We start from the raw sequence: 21,142 nt of genomic DNA, 5'->3' as shown, positions 1-21,142 counted from the left end.
TTCAGGGGCACTTTACAAAGTGACAATGTAAATCATACATAAACAACAAAATTATGGACATGTTAACGATTGTATACTTAGTCAGTTAAAAGCCTGATTAAATAAATGTGTTTTAAGTTGTTTTTTAAAATAATATAGAGATGTACAACATCTTAAACTAAATGGTAGATTATTCCATAAAACAGGTGCTTGATAACTAAAAGAGCACTGACCATAAGAGACTAGTTGAACAGTTTTAATGGATAAAAGAGCTTTGGTACTGTGAGATGTACACGAATCAGCTACCCAACCCCTAGAGTTTTTACAACCCACATGTATAATATACTTTATGTATATCAATATAACAAGAATGGTATTTATGCATGTATTGATTCTGAACTAATTATATATAGAAAACCAGTAATCGGTGCTTTCCTAATGCTATTTAATATCGATCACATGACAGGAACAAAGATATACTCTTATAACTCATTAACAAACACAATTATCCTCATCTAAATATTTTTGTTGATCGACTAATTACCATGGTAACATACAATAAAAGCATCCATGCACATCTTCTTCTTATGTTGGGATGAAAAAAATATTGTTGTATAGATATAGTCAATAGAATAATATTTACATACAGTGACTATCAATATCCACTATCGGTGGTGGATCCAGGTTGGGGGGCCAGTGGGGTAGGACAGAGGGCCTGACCAGGACAGTGTCTAATCCTTCGGATGGAACAGAAAAAACAAGATCCAATATACACATTAAAGTGCATATAAATGAGACCTTGACCATTAGAATTCCAAACAATAGCAGGTCATAGCACTGCTCTGAGAGAGAGAGAGAGAGAGAGAGAGAGAGAGAGAGAGGTTTAATGTGGACTCAATATAAACTTGGTCATTTTGGAACTAAGGTTCAATTATATTTCACTAATTCACTTGTGTGTAGGGGTCTTAAGTAGTGGGAGGAAATCCGATGACCCCTACTCCTAGTCACTCATTCGTCCAACCACCCAACTCACCCAATAGAACATTAACTAGAGTACTTTGTCCAAATTGAATGAACACGGAAACGATCAATATACAAAATTAGTCCGAACACAATTTTTAATCAAATATCCATGATTAACAAACTGCATTAAATACAAGACTACCTGTATCTATTTACCTGTTTTACCTGACCACTATTCATCCAAAAATTGAATGAAACAAATCTCCAGATGCCAATTCCCACTCAACCAAAAGACTGGACAATAGATATAAAAATACGACCAACACACTTGGGACAATATAACACATGTTCTCCATGGCGGACATAATTTTCATTAGTGGAGCTCATTTCTGCATCAATTATCAGCCTCCAGTGAAAAAGCAGGTAGAAGTGATATTTCAGGTCAATCGTAGTTCAATGGTTTAAGAGTATAATCACTTCATTATTTATTATTAACATTCGATTAACGAATATAAATATATAATATCCTGGGTAAATCAAACCTATTTAATAATAAATTACGTGTATAAACAAAGAGTAGTACTTTAATCCGAAGTACACCAACCATCTGAATAACATTTCAAAAATGATTTCCATAAACTAAACCAAATGAAATGAAATCGGGTTTATCGTCCTACTGTTCTGTTCTGACTGGACTAATGAAATGAAATGGGGTTTAACGTCCAACTGTTCTGCTCCGAACTGTGCTAATGAAGACGGGCATACGCCATACAGTGTGCTATGAGGGAAATTTTGCCTGGACAGCGACACTACGGCCTACTCTTATATCGAATTCCAACTGTCAAGGGATCTTTTACGTGCACGCCAATGTGTACACGGGACCTCGGGTTTTCGTCCCATCCGAATGACTAGACAGCTGTCCTTCTCACTGACAAGGGGGAACCACGCCAGAAAATCTGGATGAACTTTCTCAGCCAATGCAGGGATCGAACACCCGACTTCCACCTTAACCAATGATCTACCGTGGCCCCCCTGTATATTAGTGGTATATTAATAACATGGTATAACGCCATCACCCTACCCACTTAGCCACCGTGGCCCCCTATGTAATAGTGTCAAGTTAACAAAGCATGGTATAACTTTATTGGTTAGTCCGCCAGTACCTCACCCACTGTGCCACCGTGGCCCCCTATGTAATAGTGACAAGTTAACGAAGCATGGTATAACTTTATCGGTTAGTCCGCAGCACCTGACTCACTGTGCCACCGTGGCCCCCCTATGTATTAGTAACATGTTAACGAAGCATGGTATAACAAGTATAATGAATACAACCTATAGACTATATATCACTATATAATTCAAACACATCAGCGTATTATTGATTTTCACAAAGGTTTTATTTCTCTCTTCACTAGTAGAATAACATAACGAGAACTTGTTTGTTTCATTTTACAAGTAATTTTGTACTTTTCATTCAATATAGGAACCAGACAGAATTGTAACGTCATCTGTCAGGTTGGCTGGGCAGGTCATTATCAGGATTGATATAATGTGATGTCTGACCCTCAATAATCAACCCTAACCTTAGCCACATAAAAAATAGCGAGTTGTTATATACTATTCAAAAAAAGTAGGGGATATTTGATTTTGGGGGCATAATACTAAAATATGCAAATGACTACGAAAAAAGTCACTATAGAACCTAACAGAAGAAACATTTCCAGTTACATGTGACGCCCAAACGCACCAATAGCTACCGCATGGAATGCAGGTGATGCTTGGGATCATCATGGGGGTCCAACCCAAGATTTGCACGACTCTGACTTTGAATGTTACAGTCATTGTGGCATTGAATTCCAGGGTGGAAACATCAGTTTAATTGTTTTAGTGACCAGAAAACAAATTTTGATATGCGTCGGCTTACCCAAAATGAAAGGTTACGTGCCCTTGGCATGCTACAGATCGGCACAACACAGGCGGTTGTGGCGCGGACGATGAATGTTTCTCAGTCTGTCATAAGCAGGCTATGGTCCAGATACCGTGATACACAATCTGTACAGGACAGACCACGCTCAGGTCGACAACTCAAGCCCAGGATCGATTTATCCGTACCTTGGCCTTGAGAAATCGTGTCATCACAGCAAATCAGATCAGCGCTCGTCTTCAAACAGACACTGGTGTGAGAGTGAGTGGCCAGACGATTCGGAATCGACTGCATAGGGGTCACCTTCGCGCCCGACGTCCTCGCGTGATCCCTTGTTTGAGAGATCATCACATTCAGACAAGACGTCGTTGGTGTAGGGATCGTCAACACTGGGATAATCGACGCTGGAGCAATGTGATGTTTTCAGATGAGTCAAGGTTCACTTTTTAATTTTTTGGACAGACGTAGGAGGGTGTGGCGTCGTCAAAACGAGCGCTTCCAAGACGTTAACGTCATCAGACATGATCGATTTGGGGGTGGTTCTGTTATGGTGTGGGGAAGCATCACTGTTGCTGGAAGAACGGCTTTACATGTTGTTGCAGGGCGTGTTACAGGCCAGTACTACCGGGACAACATCTTGGCAGTCCATGTTGTGCCGTTCGCACGACGTCATGGCCGCCGTTTCATCTTCCAGGATGACAACGCAAGATGTCACAGGGCCAGGATCGTTACAGGTTACCTCCAACAACAGAACATCACCACATTACCTTGGCCAGCACTGAGTTCCGACCTCTCCCCCATCGAGCATGTCTGGGACATGCTTGGACAGAGGTTACGTCAACGTCAACAACGTCCTGCCAATGTCCAAGAACTTGCTGCTGCGTTGCAACAGGAATGGGACAATCTGGACCAAAATGACCTTAGACGTCTCATTAGGAGTATGCCACGTCGGATCAATGCTTGTTTGGCAAACAGAGGAGGATTTACCCGTTATTGACTTGGTTGTGATGCTGTGGTAACTTTGCTGTTTGACCCCGGGTATAATTTTACCCTTATAATGGTCAGTCTGTGCCTTACTTAGTCTAACGATCATTTGGAATAAATCGATGAATGTGAACTTCATTTCATTTTGTCATTTGTTTCTTCGTCAGTTTCATTAGGTGACTTTAATAACACTTAAAAATCAAATATCCCCTACTTTTTTTGAATAGTATATTCTGCACCATTCCATCAAAGTTAATGCTCAAGGAACATTTACCTCCCCACTAGGTAATTAGTGCTAAATGATAAAGCCAGCTCAATTTTTACGTCATAGGTCACGAGATGTAAACAGGGCTACCCTAACACTAACCCTGGACCTAGCCCCAATGCTCACCTTAACTCTAACCAACAATCTCGCCAATAATCACATGCCCTAACCTTATTTACATCTCAGCAACCTTCACAAAAATTGGGCTGGCCTTAACAAATAGATTTAGCCTCCCCCACTAGACAAAAACACAATTATGGCTAATAAACAGTCAAGTCTTTATCTGCTTCTACAAACAAACAAGAAAAGTAAGGAAAGACACTACAAAGAACTTGTTTAACAAGGCATTTCTACGAAGACCTCGTGAACCAGCTATCTACAAGCTTAGGAGTAAACATATACTTTGCCTTCTAACATCTGATTGGTCAATATATCCTTGGAAAAGTTCGGAATATTTTATCCTGTTAAAACCGACTTGAAAATAGATTCTACCAAGATCCTCTACTGCAACAGAGATAATCACTTTACTTGCATACATTGTGAAAGATTATTAAAAAAAAGAAGATGTATTGCTGCTTACCTTCGTTTTTGGCTTCAATATCACTGGAAGAAAAAGTTCTACCATCAGAAACACCTCTATCACTATCTACAGGTTCATCTTGAGCGACATTCTTAATTGGACAGGACTGGATCTTTTCAACAATAACTTTCTTACTTCCAAATTCATCTGCTAGAATTTGTGGAAATTCAACGATTCCACCTGGCTCTTTCACTCTAATACACACATTTGATTGGTTAACATTTATAAATTTTTGATTCCCATCAGCTGAAGGCACCGAGTAGTCATCATCATCATTGTCATTTTTCAACGGTTGAACTTGATTCAAATTAAGATCCAATCCATAACAGTACATTTTGTTAGCGAAAGTTGGATTGTCAATAGTCATATCAGTATGTCCATGGCCATCTGATTCTGTAAACGTGAGGCCATTCCATATTTCTATTCCTTGAAATGCAGGAGCATCTTGAAGACAGTTGTCACACTCACAATTACAGCAACAAGAATCAGACGACATTGGAGAATCAAAATCTTCAGAATCACTAACAGACATTTGCTCATCATCGGAAGATATCTTTGAAATAGAAAAATTGTCAGATTGAATCTCATCCGGAATATTCTGATCATTTTTAACAAGAATGGAAACATCAGAACCAATTTCACAATTTACAGATGTGTGTTGGAAATGTTTCAATTCGTTGTCATCATACGAACCTGACATCTGCATGTGTATTGATTGATTGTCATAAGTTGAAACAGACAAATTGTCCGCGGGAATCTCTTCCAGAAAATTCTTATCACTTTTAACAACTGTGGATACATCAGAAGCACTTTCACAATCTAAAGATGTCCCTTGGAAATTTTTTAATTTGTTGCACTCGTCTAAAACTGTGGGAACATCAGAGTTAACTTCACAATTTGAAGATGTGTGTTGGAAATGTTTTAATTCTTGACTTTTAACAACCGTGGGAACATCAGAAGCACTTTCACAATCCAAAGATGACCATTGGAAATTTTTCAATTGGTTGGACTCATCTAAAACTGTGGGAACATCAGAGTTAACTTCACAATTTAAAGATGTGTGTTTGAAATGTTTCAATTCATTGTTGTCCTCGTATGAACCTGACATCTGCATGTGCATTGATTGATGGTGATGAGATGTTGTTAGTGGGTTAGTAGAACTGGTGGTGGAACATTTATCAGCCCAAGAAATGAAATGAGATATATCTTGTCCTTTTGACAGACAGTCATCACGGATTATTTGGCGTGTATCTCGAATGACAGATGAATAATTAGCCTGGTTCAAACTGTTTGGGTGGATAACAGAGATGTCATCTGTCACTTCTGATGTTTCTTTTATTTTGATGTCTGGGTTTTCCAATTTTATGTTGTCCAAGGGTTCTGAGTAATGGCTTCCTTGTTGATGATCATGAAACATTTCCCTGTCTTGTCCTTCATATTTTTGACATGCTAATTTTGAATCAAATAGAATGATGTCATCAATTCTTGTTACTGTTTGAGAAGGCAGTGCGTCATCTGAGCTTTTCAAGTGCTCAAAGCCTTTTGGAATCTTCTTCCATGTATCTTCGGCTTTTGTTCTGTCATCTTCATCTAAATTACCACAACTTTCAAATGTTTCTGTCTCTTGGTCAAAAGTGTCTGATGGGATTGTAGCTTTAGCTATTTTTCTTTCACCTTCATCTAAATTATCACTGCTTTCAAACGTTTTAATCATTTTGATTGAATCATCGGTTTGGTCAAAAGTATCTGTTGTGATCATAGCTTTAGTCTTTGTTCTATCATCTTCATCATCTAAATTTTCACTACTTTCAAATGTGTTAAACATTTTGATTGAATCATCAATTTCATCAAAAGTATATGTTGTGATCGTAGCTTTAGTCTTTGTCCGATCATTTTTATGTGAATTATCACTACTTTCAAATGTGTTCAACATTTTGATTGCAACATCAAAGGTGTCTGATGTGTCCGTAGCTTTAGTCTTTGTGTTCTGATCCTCTAATTCTTCTGTTGGTTTATTTATATGTACAGGTAAGTTCTCTGTTGGTTTATTTATTTGTACAGGTAAGTTCTCTGTGTTTCTGCTACCATGTGATACATCAATCTGTTTATGATAACACGAATGACGAGGATTCTGGTTGTTTTGTACTCGATCTTCTGCTTTTACAGATATTACTGCTGACATCTCTTTTTTCATTTTGTGTGTTCCGTCTGCTTCACAGACGACATCTGTCTCGCAATCTGAATCTCCTGCTCTTTCATCCTCATCACCTAATTCATCATCAGGGTTAAAGATGGATTTTTTCCCAGGTTGAAAAACTGATTTTTTCCATGGGTGATCAGGACAAAAACTAAATAAAATAACAATAATAAAATATTCACAAAGAGCAAACTATGGACAACCGCAATACACAGATATAAAATATGCAAGTGCAATATTGATATATGTATTAATCCTGTGACATTCTCCACTGCCGACGGATAAAAGGAAATGAAATGGGGTTTAATGTCCTACTGTTCTGCTCTGAACTGGGCTAATGAAGACGGGCATACAGTGTGGTATGAGGGAAATTTTTGCCCGGACAGCGTTACTACGGCCTACTCTTATATCGAATTCCAACTGTCAAGGGATCTTTTACATGCATGCCAATGTGTTCACAGGACCTTGGTTTTTCGTCCCATCCAAACGACTAGACAGCTGTCCTTTTCAGGCCATCCGTCTTGCATTACTGACAAGGGAGAACCAAGGGTCCAGCAGTATTTTTTAAATAGCTTTGATCTTATGATGCAGATGTATGCATCACATGATTTTCAGTTCAAATTTTGTTTCAGGCTCTTATGTCAATAAACAATGCAATGTATCATAATTCATAAATTCCTTGCGTACACTTCTCAACAAGCAGATGCACAATAAAAATGACAGCTGCAGATGTAAAGAAAAAACCATTAAAAGGGTTACCCAGTTTAAAACACTCTTTAAAACACTCTAATTACGTAAGTTGATTTAATGGTTTAAGTGGCGTAATTGTATATAAGATAGATGATGAATGTAAGAGAGACAGGGGGGAGAGAGAGAGACAGGGGGGAGACAGGGGGGAGAGAGAGAGACAGGGGGGAGACAGGGGGGAGACAGGGGGGAGAGAGAGAGACAGGGGGGAGACAGGGGGGAGAGAGAGAGACAGGGGGGAGACAGGGGGGAGAGAGAGAGACAGGGGGGAGAGAGAGAGACAGGGGGGAGACAGGGGGGAGAGAGAGAGACAGGGGGGAGAGAAGGGGGGAGAGAGAGAGACAGGGGGGAGAGAGAGAGACAGGGGGGAGACAGGGGGAGAGAGAGAGACAGGGGGGAGAGAGAGAGACAGGGGGGAGACAGGGGGGAGAGAGAGAGACAGGGGGGAGAGAGAGAGTTCGTATTAAAACACTGAGATGGTGTTCCTTTGAGAGAGAGAGGGAATTAACATCCACTTAACACAAACTAGGTCATATCGCGACTAACACATGGTTCAATTTTCATTTCATAAATTAGCTAGCGCATATGTGTCCTTAACAATGGGTCAAAACCAAAGACACTGAGAAAACCCATGAGGTTGGAGAAACAAAGAGTGAAATGGGGTTTAAAGTCCACTTGACATGATAAAGGTCATACAATAAAGAGTGAACAAAAAAGCAGCTGTTTGTGCAAAATCCCCCCCTCCCCTCCCCCTAATCATCGCACATGCTACAACAGAAATAAAATCCTCAAAAACAAGCTGCTGTTCATGCACCTCTGCGCCCCACCCCCGGCCATACATAGCACATGCGATGATAGAAGTAAAACCGTCAAAAACAAACTGTTGATTGTGCAAAATTCTCCCCGATCATTGCTCATGTGACAATAGAAGTAAAACCCCCCAAACAAGCTGTTGATTGTGCAATTTCCCCCCCCCCCCCATCATTGCTCATATGACGATTGAAGTAAAAAAAAACAAAACAAGCTGATGTTTGTGCAAAATTCCTCCTCCCCTGTATCATTGCATGCGACAATAGAAATAAAACCTTCAAAATGCCCGAAGTATGGTGCAGTTGTTGTTATTTGTATCTTAGAGGAGAGCCGAAAAACGCTCCCCTTAATCAACAAATTGAAAAAATCGCTCTCCCAGTTCGATAATGATTTAGAAATTAAGGAGAGTGATCTGATATTGGAAAGTGATTAGTTTTGTGTATGGGAAATGGTTCTGAAGATCAATAACTGCATGTAAGACATTTATTCCTGCTTTCATAATTGATAATAAACCCCCCACCCATGACTTTACTCAATCAAACTTTATTTCAGAGTTTTTTCAAATTATTTTTAAAACTCTCACCTGTGACACACCCCCATCAACCAGGTATCAATCGATTTAAAATAATATTTTTCGCTGTGGAAACTCTTGGCCTGGAAGCTGTAACTATCAAATACTTGAACTTTACCGTTGTTCCACCGAGAACCAATGGTTTTAGGTCCATCACCTAACCAGATTTCAACATGCGTCATGTCATGTCGCTGTTTCTTATCTGTAAAATACACACGGTACATCATGACATACATATATGGTACATTGCTACATATGGTACACATTTATGGGTACATACGGTACACTGATATACATGGTACATTAATACATATGGTACATGAATACTTGGATACATATGGCACATATACATATGGTATATGTACATGGATACACACGGTACATCGATAAATATGGTACATGGATACACATGGTACATGGATATACATGGTACATGGATAAATATGGATAAATATGGAATATGGATATTCATGGTGTAATTACATGGTACATACTGTACATATGTCACATTACTCTTCCGGACACCTGTTACCACTGTTTGTCGTGTAATTTGTACACGAGGAGCAGTCCATTTGCTGATTACACTATTTTGCTTGAATACACTATTTTGCCTATAACGTTTTTTAGGACTTAGAATTCTGTCTTATGGTTTGGATTGTTCGTACTTGGTTTTATTTTATTGGTACATATTGTACACAAATGCATATGGTATGTGAATACATATGGTACATTAATGCATATTGTATATGGATACATATGGTACATGGGTACAAATATTGATTATGACAAACAAAGGATAAGGTTCAAAAGTTTACAACACCTGACTTCAAAATTAAAATCAAATTAGTAGAATACAATATTTTCTTACTTTTAGGGTTTGTATAAATGCCTGACATAAAGACTAGATCACCAGGTCTCATATCTTCCTCTTTATCAATGGTAATGGGCAGAGTATCATACATGTAGGCTTGATTCCAAGGTCCGATATAAAAACCAAATTCTTTGGACAGATCCCGCAATACCTGACGAACTAAACCACAGCAGTCTAAAAATATTGGTGAATTATACTCGGGAGCTGAAAGAATCAAATAATGTTCTCTTCATTTTTGGGTTTCGAATCCCCGGTTGTACGTGACAAGGAGTAGGGTCGCCTGTCCAGCCTCGTGGGTTTTCTCCAGATCCCCCGGTTTCCTCCCACTGCTAAAGACCCCTACGCGCAAGTGAATTATTGAAATAAAATCAAACCATATGTTAGTCCCGAAATGATCTAGTTTGTGTCGAGTGGACGTTAAACCCCATTTCTCTCTCTCTTCATTTTTATTCTCATATCTCTAATCAGAATCAATTGATCGTGTTGCCATGGGTGATCGAAGGAGCTGACGTGTGTGCTATAGGTCTGTCATTGAGTCAAGTGGCATGGTTTCTTTCCCAGGCTTGTACGTGATGAGGAGTAGAGTCGCCTGCATAACTTTGTGTGTTTTCTAAAGTTTCTTCCTACTTTTAAGCGAATTATTGAAAAAATTTTACAATATGTTAGTCCCAAAATGTCCTAGTTTGTGTCGAGTTGATGCAATCTGATCCTATATTGTTTCGTTTTTTATAGTTCAAAATTTCGTTTTACTTTAGTAGGATCTGGAAGAGTTGTTATCATTGACATGTTCTGGATGATGTGAGGGATTAGCCAATGAAATGGTCTGTTACGGCGAGCTTTTAGCATGAGCTGAACAGAACTGTGGGCAATCCACTAGAAACATCAATGTTGATTGGTTAATCAAATATCTGACGTCATAGGGTCAAAAGTCGCTTGTATGACCTTTGACGCGACCCCCTAAAACAACTGGTCAGATATTCATGTAGTGTAGACCATCGAAAGTATAACAAACAAAACGAACCCCAGTTAATGGCGCCATCTGGTAGCAAATTGTATAAGCTTTCTGTGGAACAATCAATTTCAGGTAAAAACGATTGAACCAAGGTCCTTCTGAAATGGCCTCCCGGACAAATAAATACAAGTCTATCGTATTTATTTGATCTTAATTTGGCTGAAAAGTGGAAATCAGTTGTTGTACTGGTAATTATGATTCTTATTAAACATCATTTTGAAGTTGTAATTAAACCTCCACTCGACACAAACTAGGTCATTTCAAGACTAACATATGGTTCAATTTTATTTCAATACTTCACTTGCACGTAGGGGTCTTTGGCAGTGGGAGGAAACCGGAGAACAGGGCTGGGGCCATTACATTGCCAATGTAATTAATTACATTACCATTACTTTTTAAATGTAATCATTACAATTACTTTCTCATTTTTAGCAATGTAATTAATTACCATTATTCATTACATTGAAAGTAATTAATTACCATTACCCATTACTTTATGACTATATAAATAAAAAAACATTTTCATAGAAATAAAAAAGACAACATTATTTTTCTGCCATGAAGTACCTACAAAATCAAACTCAAAATAATCTTTGATTCACTTAATAGATATTTGTTTATGAATTATTATTTCTAGCAATTATAACATCAAGGCAAATTTTATAGTGACGGGCAGTGGTGACAAAAACTGACATTTTCACTCTATGACTTGAAAAATGAATCGAAACTATAGTTAATTAACTGTATTTTCTTTTAAGTAATTTTTAAAAAAATTTAATCAGTCCAAATAGTTTTTCTATAATATATTGTATAATAAATGGTAAATTATTCAGCATGACTCTAAAACAAAATATATATTAGTTTTAAGTAACCATAAAATGATGAGATACTTGAAGATCATTGTTTGGTTTGTCACTTGTTGCCTTGAGATTAAGATTAAAGTGCAGTAAGACTATTTATTGTCTTTTAATCTAACTGATTGATTGATTGATTGATTGATTGATTGGTTGATTGATTGATTGGCTGCAAATTAGTACTAATCTTTAATTATAATATACATCTTATCAGAAATCCACTTCTTAGGTTACATGTCTAAAAAAGGTTCCTACATAAAAAGTAATAAAGAAAATGTTTAATGCCTTCTTATTTTTCTTATAATTTTTTAAAACTGATTTAAATCATTTTTTTTTAGAATTATAATGAATTGGATTTGTGTCAGATACACTTAATTACTTCTTTGGTGCTATAAAATTTGAGGCTTGTCATATTGGAAATATTTATATATGTCATAAAATGTAATTGAAAAGTAATTGAAATGTAATTGACCATTACATGATTTTTGGAATGTAATTAATTACATTTCCATTACTCATTACTTTTGAAATCTTCCATTACTCATTACATGGCCATTATTTAAAAAATGTAATGATTACATTCCATTACCAATTACCATTACCCCAGCCCTTCCGGAGAACCCAGAGAAAACCCACGAGGCTGGACAGACGACCCTACTCCTTGTCACGTACAAACAGGGAATCGAAACCATGCCAGTTGACTCGATGACAAACCTTATGATACAACACACACGTGTGGATATTGCAGGTCTTGCTTTAGTCTCGAAATGTTACATAAATTATTAATTAGACATTAATTAAGTCTTGATGCCATCAGATGGCTGCGATATAAGTAGATTTAAACACGTTTTGTGGTCGATGAATTTACTGTAAAAATGGATAATCAAGGCTTTGTTTATTATTGTATCAAGGTAGTACTGACAATTGAGGCTAGGCTATAATTGTTGTGTCTAGGCTCAGAGTGAAGTAATTTTTCAGCATATTCTCTTTTCATTATTTATTTTTTAACTATTATAACGAGAACTGTCAGCTCTTTTATCTAATCTGACCTAATGCCACTTTAAATCAAATCAGTGGGCCAAATGTTTATACAACTTGGACAGGCGACCCTACTCCTTGTCATGTACAAATAAATGACAGACCTTATGATACAGTGTGCAGGTGCTTACCATTCGGCCATCCAACCCCCCACCAGAGAGAGAGAGAGAGAGAGAGAGAGAGAGAGAGAGAGAGAGAGAGGTTTTAGCTTTGGGAAGGAAACAGGGGGACCCAGAAAAAACCCACGAATTTGGACAGACATCCCTACGATCGAGGGAATATAAACCATGCCACTTGACTCAATGACACATAATATATCAGTGAGCCAAATGTTTATTCAACTTAATTTCTTGAGTAAAGCACATCTAAATATTTTATAAAACTTCTCCACTTACTGTCTGGTGCCCAGTATTTTCTGGCATAAGGCACACCAAAATATTTCTTGGTCTGTTCTATAAACTTGTTTCGTAATAACTCCATGCGTTCCGGGTCAGAATTTAGATCCATTTGTCTCTCCTTCATTTTTCTAGATTCTTTGACACTTTCCTGGAAATAACGATATAAATGTTGACACTGTAACTTGGGTATCATTTCATCTTGTGTATCTAGCACTAATTTCTTTCACATGATTAATTTTGATAATGAGTGTCCAATTTACAAGTGTTTAATGTCCTGACCACTGTTCAAAAATTAATCATTATACATCAATAATTAATTGGGTTGTTTATTTTTTAACAGTGATGGAGAAATTAAACAGTTGTAAATTGGACACTCATTATCAAAATTAATCAGTCAGCTTTAAACTGGACACAAGTACAAATTAGATAATTTTGGGTGATTTTAATTAATTTTTATAAATTTTTTAGCAAAGCTTTGATATTAAACGTATGTGAAAGAAATTAGTGCTAAATTTATGCACATGAATAGCTTTCTGTATTACAGGACTATTTTGCGTGCGCCACAGCTTTGTACGTAATGGGGCGGGGGGGGGGGGGGATGTCTAAGGAGCCCTAATTAGGGACTTCAGCAGTGGAGAAAAACTAAGGACCCGGAGAAAACCTACGTGGTTGGTCAGAAGACCCTTCTCCTTGCCACTCATGATCTACCTTTAGAGAGAGAGAGAGAAATGTGGTTTAACGTCCACTCAACACAAACTAGGTCATTTCGGGACTAACATAGGGGTGATGATTTTCCGTGATCGCGGAAAAAACGCGGAAATCGCGGAATTGTCCACTCAAAACGGAATTTGAAATCTCACACGGAAAAAGACGGAAAAGCCGATATTTGCTGATACTAAACACAAACTCAAAATAATTTTGCAGTTATCCAAGTATTTTATCTTTTTATTCATAAAAATCGGAAATATTGAATGATATCGCGTGGTTTTGTTACTGTCTATTTTAGTATTTCGCTACTTTCATTTCATCATTTAGGAATCATAATTTTAATCGAAACGAAAACCCGTCTTTCATGTATCCCATTATAAAATTACTCTGTAGTTTAACTTGAATTAAACATTGTAATGTATATATATGTCTTTAAAAAAACTTCTGTCACTTCATAAAAGTAAAAATCGTTTCATTTACTTCTTATTTTACTGCCGGGCTCGTGACTCGTGTTTATCCGCATTAACCACGTGACATCAGAAATATACCGTAGCCTTGTGAATCCAGCCCTTATTCTCGAAGAAACGGTAGTAACTACGAAGATGTCTGGATAAATCGCGACTACACCTAGCAGCTGAGAAACATGACTTCGTCTGCTAAAAAGATGAAACGAGCTCACAAGATGTAATTTTCTGTTATTTAATTCGGGAAACAGGTTTAAAGAATAACTAGTCATTGAACATTACAAGTCATTCACAATTCAACATTTGTTATCATTGGTTTAAAATGATCCGTTTTGTAATAAAAGGCATTTTAAGATGTTTTATTCATTTATTCATAAAATAACATTTTATCTCGAAAAAACGGAATATGGTCAGCTCTGAAACGGAAAATAACGGAATTAAAAATACTTAAAACGGAATTTGCTATTTTCTGAAACGGAAAATCATCACCCCTACTAACATATGGTTCAATTTTATTTCAATAATTCGCTTGCGCGTATGGGTCTTTTGCAGTGGGTGGAAACCGGAGGACCCAGAGAAAAAACACAATGTTGGACAGGTGACCCCTCCTTGTCACGCCAGTTGACTCAATGACAGACTTTATGATGCAGCACGCGCAAACCATTCGGCTATCCAACCCTCCTCTGTACCTTTAGAATTGTAATATAAGTAAAATGTAAATCATTTAATAATATATTAACACTGTAATTATATACAGTGAGTATAAATCTGTAATTATTGTAGTATGCAATTACATAAGTCTCATCTCAGGGAATATTCTATTTCAAAAAGTAAATGAATGAATGAAACAGAGTTCAATGTCCTATTTTTCTGCTCCAACCTGGCCAATGAAGACAGGTATATTCCATTGGCTAGGAGGGAAATATTTGAATATGAAATAGGCCAAGAATATAGAAAGAGTAATTTGTAAATGAGAGAGCCTGAGGATATCTATTTGATGTGTATACATACACACCTGTAAGATATATTTACCTGTATACATGTCCCAATATAATATTTATATATCAAAGATATGTCTACATGTACCTGAATAATATACATTATATCTACCTGTAAGATATTTCTACTCTATAATATATTATACCAGAGAGAGAGAGACAGACAGACAGACAGACAGAGATATGGGTTTAACCTCCACTCGACACAAACTAGGTCATTTCAGGACTAACACATGGTTCTATTTTATTTCAATAATTCACTTGCGCGTAGGGGTCTTTAGCAGTAGGAGGAAACCGGAGGACCTGGAGAAAACCCCAAGGTTGGACAGGCGACCCTACTCCTTGTCAAGTACAACCGGGGAATCGAAACCCCGCCAGTTGACTCAATGACAGACCGCATGATACAGCGCAGCACCCACGTGTTAAGTGTTAACCATTCCATTCGGCCATCCAAACCCCCAAGAGAGAGAGAGAGAGAGAGAGAAAGAGAGAGAGATATGGGTTTAGTGTCCACTCAACAAATACTAGGTCATTTTGGAACTAAAAATCTCATTTCAATAAAACGCTTGCAAGTAGGAGGAAACAGGAGAACCCAGAAAAAACCCACGAGGCGAGAGAGAGAGAGAGAGAGATATGGGTTTAATGTCCACTCAGTAAATACTAGGTCATTTTGGAACTAAAAATCTCATTTCAATAATTCGCTTGCTAGTAGGGGGTCTTTAGGAGTAGGAGGAAACAGGAGGACCCTGAAAAAACCCACGAGGCGAGACAGAGAGATATGGGTTATGGGTTTAATGTCCACTCAGTGAAAACTAGGTCATTTTAGAACTAAAAATCTCATTTCAATAATTCCTTTGATAGTAGGGATCTTTAGCTGTGGGAGGAAACTGGAGGACCTGGAAAAACCCTACAAGGTTGTACAGACGATCCTACGATCGAGGGACTCTAAACCACACCACTTGACTCAATGACCCATAATATATCTGTATTCCTATACCTGTATTCCTATACCTGTATACCTAATACCTATATAATATATATACCTCTATACCTGCATAATATATATACCTATATACAACGTTTGAGTAAATATTGAGGTGATTTATAACCTATACCTATCATATACCTATATAGTTTTATGTGTTTATATTGAAGAGATACAGCTTTCAGATCACGATTTACTCGACAGTACTATCTACATCGTACTACTAAACGACCATCTTTATCTCATCATACACTTATAATCTGATTAAAACACAGATCCTATTTCGTTTCATTTTTAAAAAATAGTTCAAAATATCGTTTTACTTAGGATCTGGATGATGTGAGGGATTAGCTAAATGAAATGGTCTGTTACGACATGTTTTTGGCATGAGGTGCACAGAACTGTGGGTTACTTACTAGAAACATCAACACTGATTGGTTAACCAAATATCTGACATCATATGGTCAAAAGACAGTCGTATGACCTCTGACGCAACCTATCGCTACAACCGGTCAGATCTTCATGTAGTAGAGGCCATCGAAAGTATAAAAAAACGAAACGAAATATAGATCTGGATTCTGGGGCCTATTTCACAAAATTTGAACTAAGATAAAATCCAAATGTTAGTAATTTGATTGGATAATATTAGATTGATTTTAGTGCTTAGCCAATCAAAATTGAAGTTTCTACTAATATTTGGATTTTATCTTTAGTTGAGATTTCGAAAAAGAGAAAGAGAGAGAGAGAGAAAGAGAGAGAGAGAGAGAGAGAGAGAGATGGGGTTTAACGGTTCACTTGACACAAACCAGGTCATTTCGAGACTAACATACGGTTTAATTTTATTACAATAATTCATTTGCGCGTAGGGGTCTTTAGGGAGTACCCAGAGAAAACCCACAAGTTTGGACAGGCGACCCTACTCCTTGTCACCTACAACCGGGGAATCAAAACCATGCCAGTTGACTCAATGACAGGCCTTTTGATACAGCACACACATGCTAACCATTCGTTCATCCAACCCCCAGATTTCGAGAAACAGGTCCCTGTATTTTAATCAGAAAGCTCCTAGTCTACTGTTCTAATATATTCTCTAATAAGTGCAGTTAAAATTCAGATGTGACGTCTCATTAGGAGTATGCCACGTCGGATCAATGCTTGTTTGGCAAACAGAGGAGGATTTACCCGTTACTGACTTGGTTGTGATGCTGTGGTAACTTTGCTGTTTGACCCCGGGTATCATTTTACCCTTATAATGGTCAGTCTGTGCCTTACTTAGTCTAACGATCATTTGGAATAAATCGATGAATGTGAACTTCATTTCATTTTGTCATTTGTTTCTTCGTCAGTTTCATTAGGTGACTTTAATAACACTTAAAAATCAAATATCCCCTACTTTTTTTGAATAGTATATATAGATATAGCCCTTGTGCCATCGCACTCGTGCAATATCAATATATTACTTAATGTCTCGCATTCGACAGCAGGAGATCTAAATAAATAGTATGCTAGCCATGCAAAATTCTCCTCATGTGCTGGTCTTGAGTAGGCCACTTTGGTGTAGAAAAGTAAAATATTAACCCATATTCAACACAGTACGGTATAAAAGATTTTAACATTGTGTATAATATGTAGTATGGTATAAAAGATTTTAACACAGCAGAGTATAGTATGTAGTATGGTATAAAAGATTTTAACATTGAGTATAGTATGTAGTATGGTATAAAAGATTTTAACATTGAGTATAGTACGTAGTATATAGTATGGTATAAAAGATTTTAACATTGTGTATAGTATGTAGTATGGTATAAAAGATTTTAACATTGAGTATAGTATGTAGTATGGTATAAAAAAATTTAACATTGTGTATAGTATGTAGTATGATATAAAAGATTTTTACATTGAGTATAGTATGTAGTATGATATAAAAGATTTTTACATTGAGTATAGTATGTAGTATGATATAAAAGATTTTTACATTGAGTATAGTAATGGTATAAAAGATTTTTACATTGAGTATAGTAATGGTATAAAAGATTTTTACATTGAGTATAGTAATGGTATAAAAGATTTTTAAATTGAGTATAGTATGTAGTATGGTATAAAAGATTTTTAAATTGAGTATAGTATGTAGTATGGTATAAAAGATTTTAACATTGAGTATAGTATGTAGTATGATATAAAAGATTTTTACATTGAGTATAGTATGTAGTATGATATAAAAGATTTTAACATTGTGTATAGTATGTAGTATGATATAAAAGATTTTAACATTGTGTATAGTATGTAGTATGATATAAAAGATTTTTACATTGAGTATAGTACGTAGTATGATATAAAAGATTTTTACATTGAGTATAGTACGTAGTATGATATAAAAGATTTTTACATTGAGTATAGTACGTAGTATGATATAAAAGATTTTTACATTGAGTATAGTATGTAGTATGGTATAAAAAAATTTAACATTGTGTATAGTATGTAGTATGATATAAAAGATTTTAACATTGAGTATAGTATGTAGTATGATATAAAAGATTTTTACATTGAGTATAGTATGTAGTATGATATAAAAGATTTTTACATTGAGTATAGTATGTAGTATGGTATAAAAGATTTTAACATTGAGTATAGTATGTAGTATGGTATAAAAGATTTTAACACAGCAGAGTATAGTATGTAGTATGGTATAAAAGATTTTAACATTGAGTATAGTATGTAGTATGGTATAAAAGATTTTAACATTGAGTATAGTACGTAGTATATAGTATGGTATAAAAGATTTTAACATTGAGTATAGTACGTAGTATATAGTATGGTATAAAAGATTTTAACATTGAGTATAGTATGTAGTATGGTATAAAAGATTTTAACATTGAGTATAGTATGTAGTATGGTATAAAGGATTTTAACATTGTGTATAATATGTAGTATGGTATAAAAGATTTTAACATTGAGTATAGTATGTAGTATGGTATAAAAGATTTTAACATTGAGTATAGTATGTAGTATGGTATAAAGGATTTTAACATTGTGTATAATATGTAGTATGATATAAAAGATTTTTACATTGAGTATAGTATGTAGTATGGTATAAAGGATTTTAACATTGTGTATAATATGTAGTATGGTATAAAGGATTTTAACATTGTGTATAATATGTAGTATGATATAAAAGATTTTTACATTGAGTATAGTAATGGTATAAAAGATTTTTACATTGAGTATAGTAATGGTATAAAAGATTTTAACATTTGCAATAGCATAAAGAGAGAGAAGGAAATGGGGTTTAACATCCACTCGACACAAACTAGGTGATTTCGGGACTAACATATGGTTCAATTTTATTTCAATAAGTCGCTTGCACTTAGGGGCCTTTCTACCAAGTAAAGTATAAAAGATTTTAACATTGAGTATAGTATAGTATATATGTAGTAAGCTATAAACGTGAGGCTATACATCTAGAAGTTTGTTTAAATAAAGTATCTTTTACAGTAAATCATGCCACGCTAAATAGTATTATGTTACGGTATTGAAAATAAATATTAAATACAAATTCATACAACCTATTCATTAATCGATTTACTACAGTTTTTTTACCCGAGCTAATGATGTATTTTTTAAAAATATATTTATGCTATTAATGCTTTAATGCTGTCGCGTAAAGGCCAGAGATGTGGCTGGTGGGTGGTCATAGTGCAATAAATACGTGGGATGACTTGAAATTCGGTCAACGCATCTTGAGAGATTCGGGAAATTATTGCACTGAATATTTTTTGAACATTAGGGGTCAAATTCATAACGAATCTCTAAGAAAAATATGCCGATCTATTGAACCAAGAATATTTATATCCTGCAATTCAAAAACTGTGAAAGTCACTTTTTGGAATATATTCGGCTAAATCGGTGTCCAGACACAAAAAAATATAAAACCAGTGCCCCCACCCCCGCAAATCAAATAGTTCCATACATGTAAAATGAAATGAAGTGAAATGGTGTTTAACGTCCTACGGTTCTGCTCCGACTGGGCTAATGAAGGCGGGCATATGCCATACAGTGTGCTATGTGGGAAATTTTGCCCGGGCATAGGCGCTATGGCCTACTCTTATATCAAATTCCAACTGCCAGGGGATCTTTTATGTGCTCGACAATGTATACATGGGTCCTCGGTTTTCCATTCCATCCGAATGACTACACAGCTGTCCTTGTCAGGCCCTCTGCCCTGCACTCTTGACAAGTGGAAACCACGCCGGAATATCCCGATGAACATTCTCAGCCAGTGCAGGGATCAAACACATGACCTCCAGGCTAGCGAGCCAGCATCTTACCCACTTAGCCACCGTGGCCCCCACTCACAAATAGTTCCATACGCCTATACATTAGTGTGATTATATATGACAACTGCTTGTTGCTATAAACAAATACATAGCAATCAAAATCGTGTATTAGCGCTTGCATTATGTTCACAGTTTGTTCATCAATAATATTCCTTTACCTTTCTGCCGATATCTTTGTTAAGTGTAACAGTATTGACTGATTGTGCAATACTATCATAATACCATATTGCGTGACATGTTCAATAATACATCGGACATCCCGCAGAATTTTAAAGGGACCATCCCGAATTTAAAAGTTCAAAATAAATATGTATGAAATTTAATCATCTCAAACTTTCAACTTAAAACATTCAGTCGCTTGGACGTGGACGTCAAAACCACTTTACTGGACATGTAACCCTTTCAAGATTTCAGGTCAATTTTTCGTTGGGTGGCCTGATAATCTATTGCCGTTCCTTTA

General features: G+C 36.3%; 1 protein-coding gene and 1 long non-coding RNA gene across 2 annotated transcripts in view; both read right to left on the bottom strand.

Annotated features, from left to right (window-relative positions):
• LOC126827110 (protein polyglycylase TTLL10) overlaps window positions 1-5,435 on the bottom strand; it is a 35,040-nt gene extending 29,605 nt beyond the window's left edge. The window contains exon 1 of the mRNA XM_056102326.1: window positions 4,696-5,435. Coding sequence (XP_055958301.1) covers window positions 4,696-5,401 — 706 coding nt within the window. The 5' untranslated portion in view covers window positions 5,402-5,435. The remainder of the gene's footprint in view (window positions 1-4,695) is intronic.
• Window positions 5,436-9,046: 3,611 nt separating this feature from the next.
• LOC126828115 (uncharacterized) overlaps window positions 9,047-21,142 on the bottom strand; it is a 40,314-nt gene continuing 28,218 nt past the window's right edge. Inside the window, exons 2-4 of the long non-coding RNA XR_008788762.1 lie at window positions 13,191-13,341; window positions 9,889-10,095; window positions 9,047-9,222 (exon numbers count right to left, since the gene is read on the bottom strand). This is a non-coding gene — a long non-coding RNA (uncharacterized LOC126828115). The remainder of the gene's footprint in view (window positions 9,223-9,888; window positions 10,096-13,190; window positions 13,342-21,142) is intronic.

The sequence above is a fragment of the Patella vulgata genome, chromosome 7, assembly GCF_932274485.2.
Source record: "Patella vulgata chromosome 7, xgPatVulg1.2, whole genome shotgun sequence".
NCBI classification, from domain to species: Eukaryota; Metazoa; Mollusca; class Gastropoda; family Patellidae; genus Patella; species Patella vulgata.
Note: the sequence above shows the minus strand (reverse complement) of the source record. Positions and strands in the feature narration are given on the sequence as shown.